General features: G+C 41.5%; 1 protein-coding gene across 4 annotated transcripts in view; it reads right to left on the bottom strand.

The window, feature by feature from the left end:
- Positions 1–13,698, bottom strand: part of TTC17 (tetratricopeptide repeat domain 17) — a 92,268-nt gene extending 78,570 nt beyond the window's left edge. Inside the window, exons 1-6 of one of the 4 annotated variants that reach the window (XM_020798184.3) lie at positions 13,465–13,698; positions 4,821–4,910; positions 3,534–3,703; positions 2,981–3,092; positions 1,835–1,966; positions 499–608 (exon numbers count right to left, since the gene is read on the bottom strand). In XM_020798184.3, the coding sequence (XP_020653843.3) occupies positions 499–608; positions 1,835–1,966; positions 2,981–3,092; positions 3,534–3,703; positions 4,821–4,910; positions 13,465–13,683 (833 nt within the window). In that variant the 5' untranslated portion in view covers positions 13,684–13,698. Of the gene's footprint in view, positions 1–498; positions 609–1,834; positions 1,967–2,980; positions 3,093–3,533; positions 3,704–4,820; positions 4,911–5,690; positions 5,712–12,854; positions 13,401–13,464 lie in introns of those variants that run through there. The other 3 variants (XM_078389356.1, XM_072985968.2, XM_072985967.2) reach the window with 3 other exon arrangements.
- Between the last annotated feature and the right edge of the window lie 1,869 nt (positions 13,699–15,567).

The following is a 15,567-nucleotide window of genomic DNA, read 5'->3' as shown; positions in this document are numbered from 1 at the left end:
GCAATTTTGTCGCTCAACGGAGCGATCGCTAAGCGAGGCACCACTATATATAGAATAGCTTCAGCCCCTGCAAAAACTGATTGGTTTTTTGTCATACTATCAACACTGGGCTTGCTGAGATACTCATCTGACTCAATATAAAGTGTCTCTTTTAGTCACAGACTTCATACAAGCGTACTGCTAGGCTATGCTTTATTGACAGGATCTAACAAAAAGTTATTTAAAAGCATGCAGATTAATAGGGTGACTAAACAGAAATACTGGGTATAAGGTTGCAGAACTAGGCTAGGTGCATTCACTGCAATTTGATTCCTATCAGTATTAATCAAGTACTGCATAACATAAGTTAACATAAGAACAAGCTAACATAAGTTAGACATAAGGGATGATAAGCCTATGGATAATCTACATAGGAATCAAATCCTTATCACACAGATATATCTGGGTACCAAAACTAAGGAATATACAACTTTGTTTTCAAAACACTGTATTACTTACCTTGTAGAAAAATGGAGAGCCCTCATGGCACACTCCACAACCTGATATGGTTCATTTTTTATTCGCCAATAAAAGGAAGCCATATTATACAATACCCAAGAAGAAGAATTCTGCAAAGAGTAAAAAGAAGAGGAAATGTAAAAACAAACTGCAAGTGAGCTTTTCATTGGACAAAGTAAAACTAGATTTCAAATACACTCCAGTTTTTAACTGTCTAATACTATAAAACTGAAACATCAGGTCCAGCAAAAATGAGCTATTACCACATCTATAATCTGTGGTTGTTTTTTTCTATATAACAAGTAGACAAACAGTATTCACAGATACAAAAAGGGAACTCAAATATAATGTTTAAGCACATTTCGGCTGTATCAGACTTTCTAGAAAAAGCAAACACTATTTTTAAATTTCTTCATTTTGATGACTATCAAGCAACTACTCTTGGGAGGTGGGGAACTGAACAGCTGTCCACCTAGCTCAGTAGGGTTGCATCTGCTACTGCTTGATGTAAAAAATGTACAATTTCCCACTTTAAATGAGGCACCTCATTAAAAAAAAGGCGCAAGGGGCGCAAATACCTTGTTCTGAACCTGATTAGTGCCTAGGGGGATTTCCTTGAGTGCTAACTGATTTCAGAGAAACAAATACTCTCTAAACCTTGTTTTAATGCAAAAGTGCCTTATTTGAAGTATTTGTTTGCTGCTGTACCTCTGAAACTCAGAAAACTGCTCCCTGCTTTGTTTTGCTATCATTACAGTATGCTGAATTTCAGATGTGCATTAACAGTGGGTCTAGGGAAGGATACAAATGGCCACCAGATATCTGTCATTCTTTTTTTTCTTGCATGCCAGAATTTTCCAACAGTTCTTCAAGCAGAATTATAGGAGGTCCAGCCCATGAACTCAAGCTCCAAGACACCTTCATTTTGCTCACTTAAGAAAGGCCTAGGCTTCTTCTAGGACTTTCCTCCTGCCCCAATACTTCCCAGGAAGAAGGTGCTTCAATGCTTTCTAGGGTTGGTGATGTTATTGCTGTTTCAAATCTATAAGAAGTGCACCTCTGGAAGAACTACCAGCCCCAAGAAGCACTGCAACAGCTTCCTCCCAGGATGTATTAGGTCTTGAAGAGGCCCTAGCCTTCGCCCAGGTGAGTTAAATGAAGGTGTCTGCAGATGTGTGTTTGTGGGCTGGAACTCCCAGAATTTTGCCTGGGAAATTCTTGGGGAGTTCTAGGATTTGGAGTCCAACCCTCCCCACCCCAAATGGCACATTCCTGATGGCCAGCATCTGTCTTAGAAATTTCTGGAACACAACCAAGCTGGCTGCTGCAGTTATACCTTCATAAGGCCTTCATAAATTCGATGGCCTATTTCCTCGATGTTTCTTCCCAGCCGTCTTGATAAATAAGTCAATATCGGATCTTCTTTGGGTAACAATGGTGCTGAAAGATTAACTCTTTCTTGAATACCCTAGAGAAAAGGAGGAAAAGGAATCAATGACTGGACATAAGCAGTGGAGTTCTCTAGTACCAGGCTAGAGTGTTTTGAATTTTGCATGTTCTGAGCTTTTTAACTAGAAATCCTGTGATTAACTAGTGTATTTTACAGTCACATAGTAAAACTCAAGATTCCTTCACAGTTGGCAATTTACTAATTTATATCAATCTTAACTTTCGACATCAGCTGAGTAAGAAGAGAAAGTGTAGTCCAGCATTCTTTACAGGAATTCTAGATATCAGCAAGTATTCAACTTTCATCTTTTTAAACCAACTGTTGCACATACTAACCAAATCTCTAAGGAGATAAATATAGATATATGCCATTTCCTAAAGGCACGTATTAGAGTCACAGTGCAATCTAAGTACATAAAGTTGGAAGTAAAATTTACACAGTATGTGTTTGGCTGGACCAGCACATCCAAAAGGTAATTTGGCTACTATTTGCATTTGTACTTGGGTTTTTACTTCTTGTCTACATATCTATCAAATACATATTTACTCTCCAAACACCTCCCAGGGATTATCATCTGAAAAACGTTGATGTTGCAACAGCCAGCTACATTACAATCTAGGTTCTGATTTAATACTTGCTTAAACATACAAGAATAACATGAACGATAAGGTTTAGACAACTTTGAAACTGCTAAGGTCTCCTAGCACTGTATTGGCCTCCATTCACTGTTTCCTGTGAAATTTATGAAGCAATGATAATTTATAGAAATGGAAAATTTTCTCCAGAAAGATGAAGCACTAGAACAATGTTTCTGAACCACACAATATTCTCTCAAATGTTATGCAGGTCAGCTAAAAGGCTTACAGGATTGCTCTGAAAAGTATGTCAGTTCTTAACTCAATTTTTATTTCTATTAACAGATTCTATATGTAACACAGACAAAACAGTTATGATTACCGGAATGTATGTCATCTCAATAAAAGTGGCAGAGCAGAGGCAAAGTAGCAGAAGTTTACACAATTAGTTGCTTACCCTTAAGTGTTGGAAAGCATGAATGCTATATGGAAGATCTAGAATTTTTGTACATTCTGGTTGTTCTAGGTCTGGAGGTAAAGGAGATTTTGTGTCTACATGGTCTTCAGGACTAAAACCAAAAAGCAATGAAAATATTAAAGCACTTGTTGATAATGATCACAAACTACTAACAACAAAAGCTAAATACTGTAGGTAGGAATGCTAAAATTTGCTATTTTAACTCAGTTTATCAACTCTGTATTTCTCCATAGTTTTGAGAGAGTATGGGGTGGGGCTGCAGGGGAGAAAGAATCCACTCCTCTAGTAGATGAAATTCCATCAATGAATGTATCTGGATTTAATCTAATGGACTGGATCAAATTCTTTTATTCAGCTAACTCAAATCCACCCTATGGATCTTTGTCCTACAGCACTGCAAGCTGGTTACAATTCAAAGGTCATCCAGTAACATAGAAAGCTTCTGTCCGAGCAAAGACTACCCCAACGATCAATTCCGCCCATCTAAAATTATAAGGATTGTCAATTTGTATACTGTAATTCATATTACTACCTGATATCTTTGCTCTCTAAGGTGATGTATGTGCCATCATAGAGATCCAAATCCCCCAACGGCACCTTAGCTTTAATGCAGTCAGGATCTTCCTTGTTATGTCTTTGCTCCAGTCCTGTGTCTCGGTCTTCATTCTCTTCTATATGGATCTTTTGAGCAACTAATTGTTTCTTTTAAAAAAAGGCATAAAAATACATGCTTCAACTACAAACATTACTAGAAGTGTTTATCAACTGATATCCCTATGAAAATGTCACACATCTAGAAGTATGCAATCCAAAATTTTCATTCATATTTCTTTTCACAAACAATTGGCTAGGGAACATAAGAAATGTCTTTACATCTCTATTCAATATAGAAGTGTGAATCTTGCACATATCCACACGTAATGATAGCTGTAATGCAAAGGGTATCACATATAATGAAGCATCTTTGGTAAGCGGCCATACCATTTCTGCTATACTATATATCATACCATTCTAAATGACTGCCTATCTTCAAGAGAGATGTTTCAACTGTGTTTGCATGTACAGGGAACAAAAGAACTAGAGAAGTTTCCTTATATTTCTCTAGATACAGTGCTATGGCTTCCAACTTAATGGACAAGACAGACTATATGGAAGAATGCATTCTTTCCCTTTAAAACATCCTAGACAACTAGGAGAACACAATATATTTTATAGTAAAACGTCCTTTGCTTGCAGCAAAGAGAATGGGCATTTCATTAATTAAATATTAATTAATAATAGGGGTTACACTCCCTCAAATATGTACTCCTGGATTCTGTCCTGAATCTCGATGCTTCCCCCCCCCCTTAAAATTACTAGCTTGCTGTGATAGTTCAAAATCAAAAGTTTCAAAAGAAATATCCTCAGAATTGGGCAGGGCTCTTCTTCAAGAAAAAGAAACCCAAAGCTCTTTAGTCTTATAGAAATTACTATGTGGTTTACTAGATTATTACACCTACTGTGGCATAGGATAGCAAAAACTGTAGACTTTATTAATGTGGACCAGTGACAGGGAACACACAGTTATCTAGTGTCTACTAGTTTGTATCATCTCTTACCAATGATGCACCACCCATTAGGCTAGCTAGGCCTAATGGAAGGTGCAGCTCAGCAACTCCATCTGAAGGGCCACATGTTCCCCATCTCTGATGTAAACAGTAATTCAAACAATTGGGAACGCATGATTGGCAAATGTCTGACATAGAAAATCAGTGTTTTATACTCACTCTCTGCTCTCTCTAGAACATTTTTAAACACAATTCATAAAAGCCAGCCTCACCTCCAGCTCTTTGAGGTAGTTAACAGTTGTCTCCTGTCTCATTAGTATTACTAAATCATGAGGATGTTTCAAGTTCATTGGTGAGTCAACCTGAAAGATAATTAAAAATAAACACTATTATGTTTGTTTTGTCTTTAAATCTTGGGGCCCTTTTAGATACAACAATTTTGGCTTATTACAGCATGGTGGAATGAGAATGAATGCTTCACCATGTTCTCAAGCTGCATGTGTTGTCCATTTAGAGCACTAGGACGTGGTAAATCCAAGTCCAAAGGTTTATTTGATCATGGACTTCACTGAGCGACCTTGGAGTACTTTGCTCAGCTTGAACTACTTTACAGGGTTGATGATCAGGTGGAGAGGAGGATAACCGTATACAACATGTTGAGGAAAGGAGGGATATACATGTAATATATGAAGAGTAAAAGCTCTACATTATTAGAAACAATTAAGTGATTACAGTTTTTACTTAGACTATTGTCAATGGCTAATTGTGGATTTCTTCCCTCTTCTCCAGACTCAGAAGCAGTTAGGTTAAGAAGAAGAATAAAGTAACAAGATATCAACAAAGCAACTTCAGTTATATATTCTGAAATAAACAAAACACAGTCTTTCATTTTTTTAGAAGAGTAGAGTACACTGATTTAGCTGAGAATGTACTGTGAGTGATAATCAAAGTATCCACCAACAATGACACAAGATGGAGCAGCACTGCTGGTCAGAGTTGACTGTTCTGGGGCAGATGGACTAATGGTCTAAGACAGTATAAGACCACTTCCTATGTTCCTATGCTTCTATGCAGAAGCAACTACAGTATTTATCTGAAAAATAGTGCTTCAACGGGATCTACTATTACTACTACACACATACCTTTGAGTAAATGAGGACTTCTACAAACCCTTTAGTTTCAAGACTACATTATCAGTTTCACGCTTCCCCTTTCCCCACAAATCATCAACAGGTTAGTAGCATGAGTCATTGTAGAAGGTTTCATAGGGAGAGAATGAAAATTCCAGTTTCAGTTTAGGTCATGGACTTGAATAAAATGATCTAAAATAAAATTTAATATTTAATTTGAGTTAGTGAAGAAACCAAGGGAAAGTAGGAACATTTGCGTCAGGCTTATTTTGTTTATGCATCTACCAATCCCCTGAAAACATGGGCAGGGATATCATTCTACAGCACCCTGAAGAGGACCACTGCAAAGAGGTTCTGCACCTTGTCCTACCTGGCTCTACCTGTAACAGCTTATAACAACTGACAGAAATGTGTCTGTATCTTCTCTAATACCATTTTTTAAAATCACAGTTGCAAACAACTATTCCGACCTTTCTCTCATGAAAGCACAGACTACCAAATGTTCTTTATTTCATTTATTTCCAGTGTCCAAAAGAAAATAGTGGAAGTTGTAGTAGAGAACAGCACTCTTCACATACACTGTGTGGAAGCGTTTTTAAGAAATTATCCACCTCCTCATGCAAAACCACCCATTGATTTATATAGCACAAACAAGACAAAAAGGCTGAACAATTATATAACAGTAGTGACTGAGGCAATGGAACAATCTCTGTTAGGGGTTCCATAGAATGACTCATCCACCTTGTACTGAAACTAAATTTGTCACATAATAGTTTCAAATGATGATACAGTATTATATTGTCATCAGCTAGTGTACCTTAAATGGCCAGATGAGGCTACTGTACATTCAAGGTAAGGACATTCATTTTTGAAGTTATTAACAGGAATGTGTACCAGCAAGAACGGTGCAATTGTCATATCTGCCTTCTGCCTACTTACGATCATTTTAAAGGTTTCTCTCAAGTCTTGACTTGCAAAGCTTTTTTCAAGCTGGCAAATTCTAACTAGTACACAGTTAAAAAGAACATCCAACTAGGCTAAAAGGAAAATGAAAAATGTGCTCAACATTTTCAAAATAATGTTTTTAAAAACCTACCCCTTGTGCCCTCTAGTGACCAGAGCCAATTTTTTACTTTATATAATAAAATTCTGGGGATATTGGGGCCTTTGTACACAAAGCAACATTTTCTAAGCACTTTTTTTCAACATTTTAAAAATGAGGAGTATGGGGTGTTGGGATCTCGGGTGTTTCCAAAATGCCCCTGGGAGCCATATGTAACTCATTGGCCACATGTTGCTTATCCCAGTCTTCTGGTGCAAAAGACAAAAAGAATGTACCTATTACTCCAGGGGCCCCCAATCCCTGGGCCACAGACTGGTTCCGGTCCATGGCCTTTGATGGACCGGGCCGCTGAGACAGATTTTGAGGCCTCAAGGAACACGAACTTGCACTCCCGCCCCCTGCCTCCCACATGCACACACGCCCCCCTGCCTGCACCACCCACTCTCCCACCGCCACCGCCCCCAGTCCTCGGGAGAAAGGTCAACTAAACCAGTCCCTGGTATCAAAAAGGTTGGGATCCACTGTAATTAGTAAACAAAGATTCATATGCATTTCAACATTTTTCTGTAGAACTTTGCTACCTTAATTAACAAATTGTTTCTTAAAATGTATATAATTCATAATGTAATGTTATACCACAAGAAAACAATATTTAACTGCCTTAAAATTAGGCCAAGAGAGAATGAGATGCGTTGTCATATGATTCTGATGCTTTTAAATTCATATTTTGAGATTGGTATATGCTGGTTTTGGAATGGGTGTATGGATTAATCAGACAAGAGTTTTATCTATACAGTACTACCATTCACATATTATGGAAAACCATTTTGTTAAGATAAATGTTAATGTTTGGGTTAAAACAGCAATACCAGACATTTGTAAAATATGGGCTACAGGTATTGATGAACAATAGAAATCAGTATACCCGAGGAACTTAAACATATTCTAAGGCTGTAAACTAATGAAATTATATCCAATTACTTTTTTTGCTAGTAGATGACATTTATATCTATTTCTGTATTTATTGTATTTATAATTTCATAGATTGATATACTGCCCCTATAATGCAAAGCCTTATTCTGGGCAGGTAACAAGCAAAAGAAAATCAAACATTCATAATAAGAAATCAAGCAACGGTTCATAAATTATTTATTTTATTTATTTAAAATATATCACCCTGCCTTTCTACTTAAAAGGACGCTAATTGTGTTGTTAGTTTATATGATTTTAATTAATAACATAAACTAACAACATAGAGCTAAACTACCTTGTTTCTGATTGAACAAATATGGCCCATCTGCCTCCCTGTCATTTTTAATGCCTAAATACAGTGGTGCCTCGCATAACGATGTTAATTGGTTCCAGAAAAAAAAACGTTATGTGAAAACATCGTTATGTGAAGCACCATTTCCCATAGGAATGCATTGAAAACCGGTTAATCCATTCCAATTGGAACGGATTATCCGTTTTTTTCCCTCCCCCCCGCGGCTTGGATCTGACCCATGGCGGCTACCTCAGCCATGGCTGGACTCCCTAGAGTCCGGCCATGGCTGGGGTAGCCGCTGCGGCTTGAATCCAAGCTGCGGGGGGAGGGTGGTGGGATTGGGACACCTTTCAGGCATCCCGGGCTTGGATCCCACCAACAGTCGGTTACCCTTTAAGCGGCGGAGACAGGCTGGGGGGTGGATCGGGGAGCTTGAAGCCTCTCCACACCGCCTACCCCGGCCGTTCTCGGACTTCCAGAAGTCCGGGAACGGCCTGGGTAAGCAGCGCGGGGAGGCTTCAAGCTTCCCGATTCACCCCCCAGCCTGTCCCCGCCGCTTAAAGCCTCCTTGCGCCGCCTACCCAGCCCGTTCTCGGACACCTAGGTGTCCGAGAACGGGCTGGGTAGGCGGCGGGGGGAGGCTACCGGCATCGGAGACAGGCTGGGGGGTGGACCGGGGAGCTTGAAGCCTCTCCGCGCCGCCTACCCCGGCCGTTCCCGGACTTCTGGAAGTCCGGGAACGGCCTGGGTAAGCAGCGCGGGGAGGCTTCAAGCTCCCCGGTCCACCCCCCAGCCTGTCTCCGATGCCGGTAGCCTCCCCCCGCCGCCTACCCAGCCCCTTCTCGGACACCTAGGTGTCCGAGAATGGGCTGGGTAGGCGGCGCAAGGAGGCTTCAAGTCTAAAGAAGAGCTAGAGTCACAGAATATATATAGAGAGTGGTGGCCTAGAGCACAGCTAGAATCTAGATATACAAAAGATAAAATAGAAGGCTTCTACTTAGAGCAAACGATTTTTGACAAACTTTTATTAGGTTCAAAAGAACAAACTGTTAAGAAAATGTATAATTATATGTTGGAAATTAAGATGCAAGATGAAATGGTTAAGGAATGTATGATTAAGTGGGCACAAAATATAGGGCATAACATTGATATTGATCAATGGCTGAAAATATGGCAAAATAATATAAAGCTTACAAGATCGGTGAACTTTAAAGAGAATATATATAAGATGTTTTATAGATGGCACATGACCCCAGAAAAATTGTCAAAGATGTATACAGATGTATCAAATAAGTGTTGGAAATGTGAATCACAAGTGGGAAGCTATTATCATATGTGGTGGTCATGTGGAGTAGCGAAACAATATTGGAAAAGAGTGCATGTAATGTTGGAACAAATATTGCTCTGTAAAGTGCCATTAACCCCAGAACTGTTTTTATTGAGTATGATACCTGAAAATATAGATAAGTCAAAGAACTATATAGTTATATACATAGTTACGGCAGCTAGAATTTTATATGCTAAAAATTGGAAAAGATCAACGGTACCGAAACAAGAAGATCTTATTGAAAAGATACGGGAAATAGCCGAAATGGACATTTTATCAGAAGTCATGAAGGACTATCCCTTGCAAAAGGCAACAGAAAGATGGGATCTATTTAACAAGTGGACAGAATCAACAGGCAGCTTGTGAACAGTACATATTGAAAGGAGAACTGAATCTAGAAGGCAGAAAAGAGTAAACAGAATAATTTAAAATCTTGATATGGTAATAGGTACAGAATGGATGAAAGTATGTTATTGTCTCCCCTCTTCCTCATCAATCCCAATTCCCTTTTCCTTTCTGTTATCCCTTATAAAAAATAAAAAGTACAAAAAAAGAGAGGGAAGCTTGAAGCCTCCCCGCGCTGCTTACCCAGGCCGTTCCCGGACTTCCAGAAGTCCGGGAATGGCCGGGGTAGACGGCGCGGAGAGGCTTCAAGCTCCCCGGTCCACCCCCCAGCCTGTCTCCGATGCCGGTAGCCTCACCGCGCCGCCTACCCAGCCCGTTCTCGGACACCTAGGTGTCCGAGAACGGGCTGGGTAGGCGGCGCAAGGAGGCTTCAAGCGGCGGGGACAGGCTGGGGGGTGAATCGGGAAGCTTGAAGCCTCCCCGCGCTGCTTACCCAGGCTGTTCCCGGACTTCTGGAAGTCCGGGAACGGCCGGGGTAGGCGGCGCGGAGAGGCTTCAAGCTCCCCGGTCCATCCTCCAGCCTGTCCCCGATGCTTGAAGCCTCCCCGCGCCACTTTCCCCAGCCGTTCTCGGACTTCCAGGCGTCCGAGAACGGCCGGGGTAGGCGGCGGGGACAGGGTAGGGGGGTGTCCGCAAGGCTTCCAGGCAAAGGCCTGAAAGCCTTCGACACCCCGGTACCCTTCCCCCGCCGCCACTGAGAGCCTTCCGAGCTCTCAAAGGGCTTTCTCCAATATCGGAGGGGGCCCTTTGAGAGCTCGGAAGGGAATTGTCGGCAGGGGACAGTGGCTTCGGGGTCCTTCCGAGGCCGCAGCTCACTGCCGACATTTTCCCCCAGCTGAGCAGCGGGGCTTCAAAGCTCCCGCCGCTCAGCTGGGGGAAAATGGTGCCTATGGGGAAAAATCGCAAAGCGATTTTTCCCCATAGGCAAGATCGTTGTGCGATCGCAAAAGCGATGGCAACAAAGCCATCGCTATGCGATTTTTTCGTTAAACGGGGCACCACTGTAATATGCCACATTCACTAACTCTTTAGTTTCTACTTCTTTTTTGTATGTTTAAACCTAAATACTGTTTATGCAGTATTTGAAACTACTGAGCTATCCAATCACTTGTCTGGAGAATTATGCTTTTAAAAAATTGACAATCCTGTAAACTTCCACTTCATTTTTAGAGCTATGAAACAGGAAAGTACAACAAAATCCTAGTGCAGTTGTTAAAAAAAATTAGGACTCATGAAGTGAAAGAGACAAGCTCATTTTGTACTGAAGTTAAAAAGCCCACCCACGAGAGCGCCCCACCCATCTGTGCATGCACATGAGCGTGCCCTGTCCACCCACAAGTGTGGGGGTGTCCCGCCCCCCTGCGCACAGATCCTGCCCTCCAATACTATTCAACAAACTGCACCAGAGCACAGACAGAGTTCTGACTCCTGTCCTCTGAAGATGCTGGCCACAGAGACTGGTGAAATGTTAGGAAGAACAACCTTCAGAACACGGCCAAACCCCAGAAAACCCACAACAACCATCGGATCCTGGTCATGAAAGCTTTTGAGAATACATTCTCAGCATATAACTTTATAATAGTGCACCTTCCCAACATTCATTCTTTTAAAAATATTGTTGATATGCCCAATTCAACCACATTTCTAGCTGAATACTAGGACATTTTATGATGCACGTAACATGATACAGCAGATGAAAATACAATGCACATAACACTATCACCTTTACAACAAGCACAAAAAAGCACATAATTTCCAAATTTCACAAACATATATCAATAGCCACATTAAATTTATTTTAATTAGTTGACAGGATTAAGATCAGGATTATTACAGAATAACAGGTACAACATAAATAAGGGATTAAAGCAGCAATCCTATGCCCATTTACTAGGGAACACTTGCATCCGAGTAAATGCATGCAGCCCTGAGCTATATAGCACAGAGAAGATCAGTCTAATATGCTTCCCTTCACTAAGGGATGTTTGCGCGTCTTTACTACACTAACAGGAAAGAAGTGCAGTAAGATATTGCAGGAGGGTACTATAACCACAGCTGCTCACATTAAACATTTAGTATTCTTTATCTCTAACCAATCAGAAGCAATATAGGAATTTCTCCAACTCTCAGAGTTTATATCCAACAAGGAGATAATCAGAAGAAGAATAAATGCTATAGACACTTATAGTTAATATCTTTTATGATAAACAATGTAATTACTACTAGTTATTAACATTTGCACTACAGTGATGAGTAGAAATATATAATCTGAATACTTTGAAAATATACCACTCCATAGTACTTAAAGCACTCTCTGGGCAGTATACAATGTTAGTATGTGGGCAGTCTACAATCATACTTAATGCCAAAAAATTTTATGGTTGTTGATGATAAGAAAGTCTTTATTTAGGAATATTTCAAAGAGATTTTTCCACTGGAAAAAAAACCATACCAAAAATATATGCACTAAATAAATACAATGCCTGATAGGAAAAAATGAAACTACACTGTAAATGCAATTTAGGTAGTTGTGAATGAACATGGTCAGATTTACAGAACTGTTAAAAATGTTACTAAACTATATGAATGAGAAACTCCATTCAAAGCAATTATGTAATCTGGCCTTTTTCTTCTGCAGATTTAAATTTATACAACCACTGTGTTGCAACAGTAGGTCACCCAAACGTGGCAGTGCACCACTCCACAGCAAAACAGGACTTTGTACTTTTCAGATTTTGCCACAAATCTCTTAATCCTTCATAGGAAAGTGGAAACAACAAATGGAGACCAAAGGTGACAAAATCATGCACAAAACTCAAACCACTTAAGGAATCCATCGGAGAAACTGAAAACTTGTGTCTGTAATTATCACCCTAGACACAATTATCACACTCTTAAAACTAGAACTGTTGAACACTATTAACAAATGTACATAAGGACTGGAAAGAGATAGAGCGCTTTATACTAGATCTAGTAGGCACCTGGATTGCCATTGCAGGAAGATAATGTTGGACCAGGCAGACCTTGGGACTGAAGTATCAGAGCTATTTTTACTTTCTTACATTGACAGCTACAAAGAGGGGAACACCCATTAGAGAACCACTAGATTTTAAGTACCTGGACTTCCAAAGAGCTTCTGATGAGCACTCCTAAAAACAACAGCAGTTAGTGTCCCATTAATAGTTCAGTAACTTGCAAAAGAGTAAGGGGAAGAGAGTAGGAGGAAAAATAGATTTTTCCATAACCTCTGTCTGAAGGCAGTGGGGTATCCAAAGACTCTTCTGAGATTACCATTATTTAATACACCTAAGCAATGTGGCCTTGGGCTGAAGAGGGTATAGTCAGGGCTGGAGGAAATCTAAGACGATGAAGTATGCCTAAAAGATCTTGCCAAGCTAAGCAAACGGGCCATAAATTACTACACGGAGGATTGAAATGTAGCTTCTACCCAGCCGGGGCATTCACTTCGGTTTAAGACCCGGGTCCTGCTACCACCACAGACAACCGGTTGTACAGAAAGGAGGCGACCGATGGGACTTCCCTGGAAGCAGCCACAAAACTCCGGGAAGCGCCTTCTCTCTGCTGGAGAGGGACTTCAGGGCAAAAGGCTCGGCCAGCAGAGAAAGAGGGAGACAGAACACCGAGCCGACCAGAGGGGAAAGCGGAGGAAGGGGAAGTATTCCGACGGCGACGGTTTCCAGGGCGACCAGAGGAGCCCCTCCCTCACCTGCTGCTGGATCTTGCCGTCCTCGGTGACCACCCAGTGAGTGGTCCCGGCGCCCAGCCGAGGCGCCCATGCCAGCAGCAAGAAGAGACCTAACGCCCGTGGCAAGAAGGCGCACGCTAGCCCTCGGTCTCCCCACCCGGACTCTCCGGCTGCTACCGCCATCTTCCTCAAGCCCGGCCTGACCGCGCCACCCGGAAGCGGAACGGCCTCCGCCGCCATTTTGAAGCAGGAAGCACGTTGCGCTAAGAGGGGGGAGGGCGACACATAGCGCTTGGAAACATGTAGAGTCACACATAGACTCAAGGTTGGGGTTGAAAAGGAAGCCGGCCTTGTCCGTCATAGGTTCCTCTGCTCCGCCGAGTAACATCTCGGAAGACAAATATAGAAGCAGCACCCTGTCCGTGGGAATTACTTTGGCTTTTACGAGTGGAAAAATCAGCTCATTTTTACAATGAAAAATGAGAGTAAGTTTTGCGTGCCCCTCAGTCTTCATTTTTCCTATCTCTATGGGAGGGAGCAAAGTCGGCGAGGAAGGATTGGGGGGAAAAGTACCTCAAAGGGGAAGTTGCCGGGAAAAAAGCGGGGGGCCGAGCAATTAGGTAGGCAGGGAGGGGGGCGGACGTGCAACGAGAGGGCAGCCGCCCATCTCAGGCTTCCTGCAGCCTTTTCCCCTCGAAGGGAGGGAGGGAGGGGCCGGCGCTCCTTTTCTTCTACGGACCCGCCAGTGCTCGGTGTGGTCAGGAAGCAGGACCGCTTGCCCGCCTCCTGGATTTCGTGAGGGACTCGTGAACGTTTTTTGTGCGTTTCTGCCTAAATCCGGTGCCTTGTTCCAAGTAGATTAGATCTCTTTGATCCGTGAGATTTATGTAAACATTGACCTACGTTGGGTCTGCCGTGGCAAGTCCCGCAGTGCTTGTCGTCCTAAACTGTTCTGCATCGAACAGCAACGGAGCGATCTTTTAGTTAAACTCAACACAGGCATATTGTAGGTGCATATTGATTGGGTCTGATGAAGGAGGCAGCGATAGAGAAAAAAAACTTAGGCCAGATGAGGTAAGGCGGCCCCTTCCATATGAGAAGCTTGCATATTTGTTATGAGGGGGTGGGTTAAAATGTGGACAAGGATGTTTTGAATTTTGGAACAATAAAAATTTTACCTCCTGAATGCTTGAGCATAAATTTTAGAAATAAATGCTGTTCAAACCATAGGAAATATGTAATGATTTTGCTAGCATTTATGACATTGCAATTTACACAGGCATAACAGAACAGTCGCTGTTTCCAATGAAAATATAGGAAAAATACACTTTGGGGAAAACAGTAAAAGTACAAAGGCAGGAGTGTGGATCGACACCCTTTGTATTTTAAGGATCTGAATACAGTGGAGACAAAAATGCTACAGAGGAACAATTATATACATCTGGAACTGGGAAAAAACCCAAGCATTTAAGGAAATCCTTATATTTGCCTATTCTAACAAATTTGGGATTACTGTATTCTGATCATCCAGTGATTTCAGTAAGTCAATGACAAATTGATTGAAAGTGTCCTCCTCCGATAATGCAAAACTGATCGAGTAACTAGCTAAAGGTCAGAAATTCAGAGTTGGTAGCTTGAATAGGATTGTCCATAGCTCTAGTGGTTGGAACCAGTACTGTACAGTGGTGCCTCACTAGACAGTTACCCCGCATGAGTTTTTTTGCTAGACATTGACTTTTTGCGATAGCTATAGCGATTCGTAGAACAGTGATTCCTATGGGGGAATTTCACTGGACAATGTTTGGTCCCTGCTTCGCAAACCAATTTTCGCTAGACGATTTTGACAGCTCCCTCCATGCTTGCAAAACGGGTGTTTTCAGGACCTAAGCTTCGCGAGACAGCTTTAAACAGCTGATCGGTGGTTCACGAAGCAGCTTTCCTATGGCCGATCTTTGCTAGACAATGACGATTCTTCCCCATTGGAACGCATTAAACAAGTTTCAATGCATTCCAATGTGGAAATGCTTTTCGCTAGACAATGATTTCGCTAAACAGCTATTTTAGTGGAATGAATTATCGTCTAGCAAGGCACCACTGTACTGAGATACAGTAGATAAACTAATG

This window comes from Pogona vitticeps, chromosome 1 (genome assembly GCF_051106095.1).
Source record: "Pogona vitticeps strain Pit_001003342236 chromosome 1, PviZW2.1, whole genome shotgun sequence".
NCBI lineage: Eukaryota > Metazoa > Chordata > Lepidosauria > Squamata > Agamidae > Pogona > Pogona vitticeps.
This window is presented reverse-complemented; position numbering and strand designations above follow the sequence as displayed.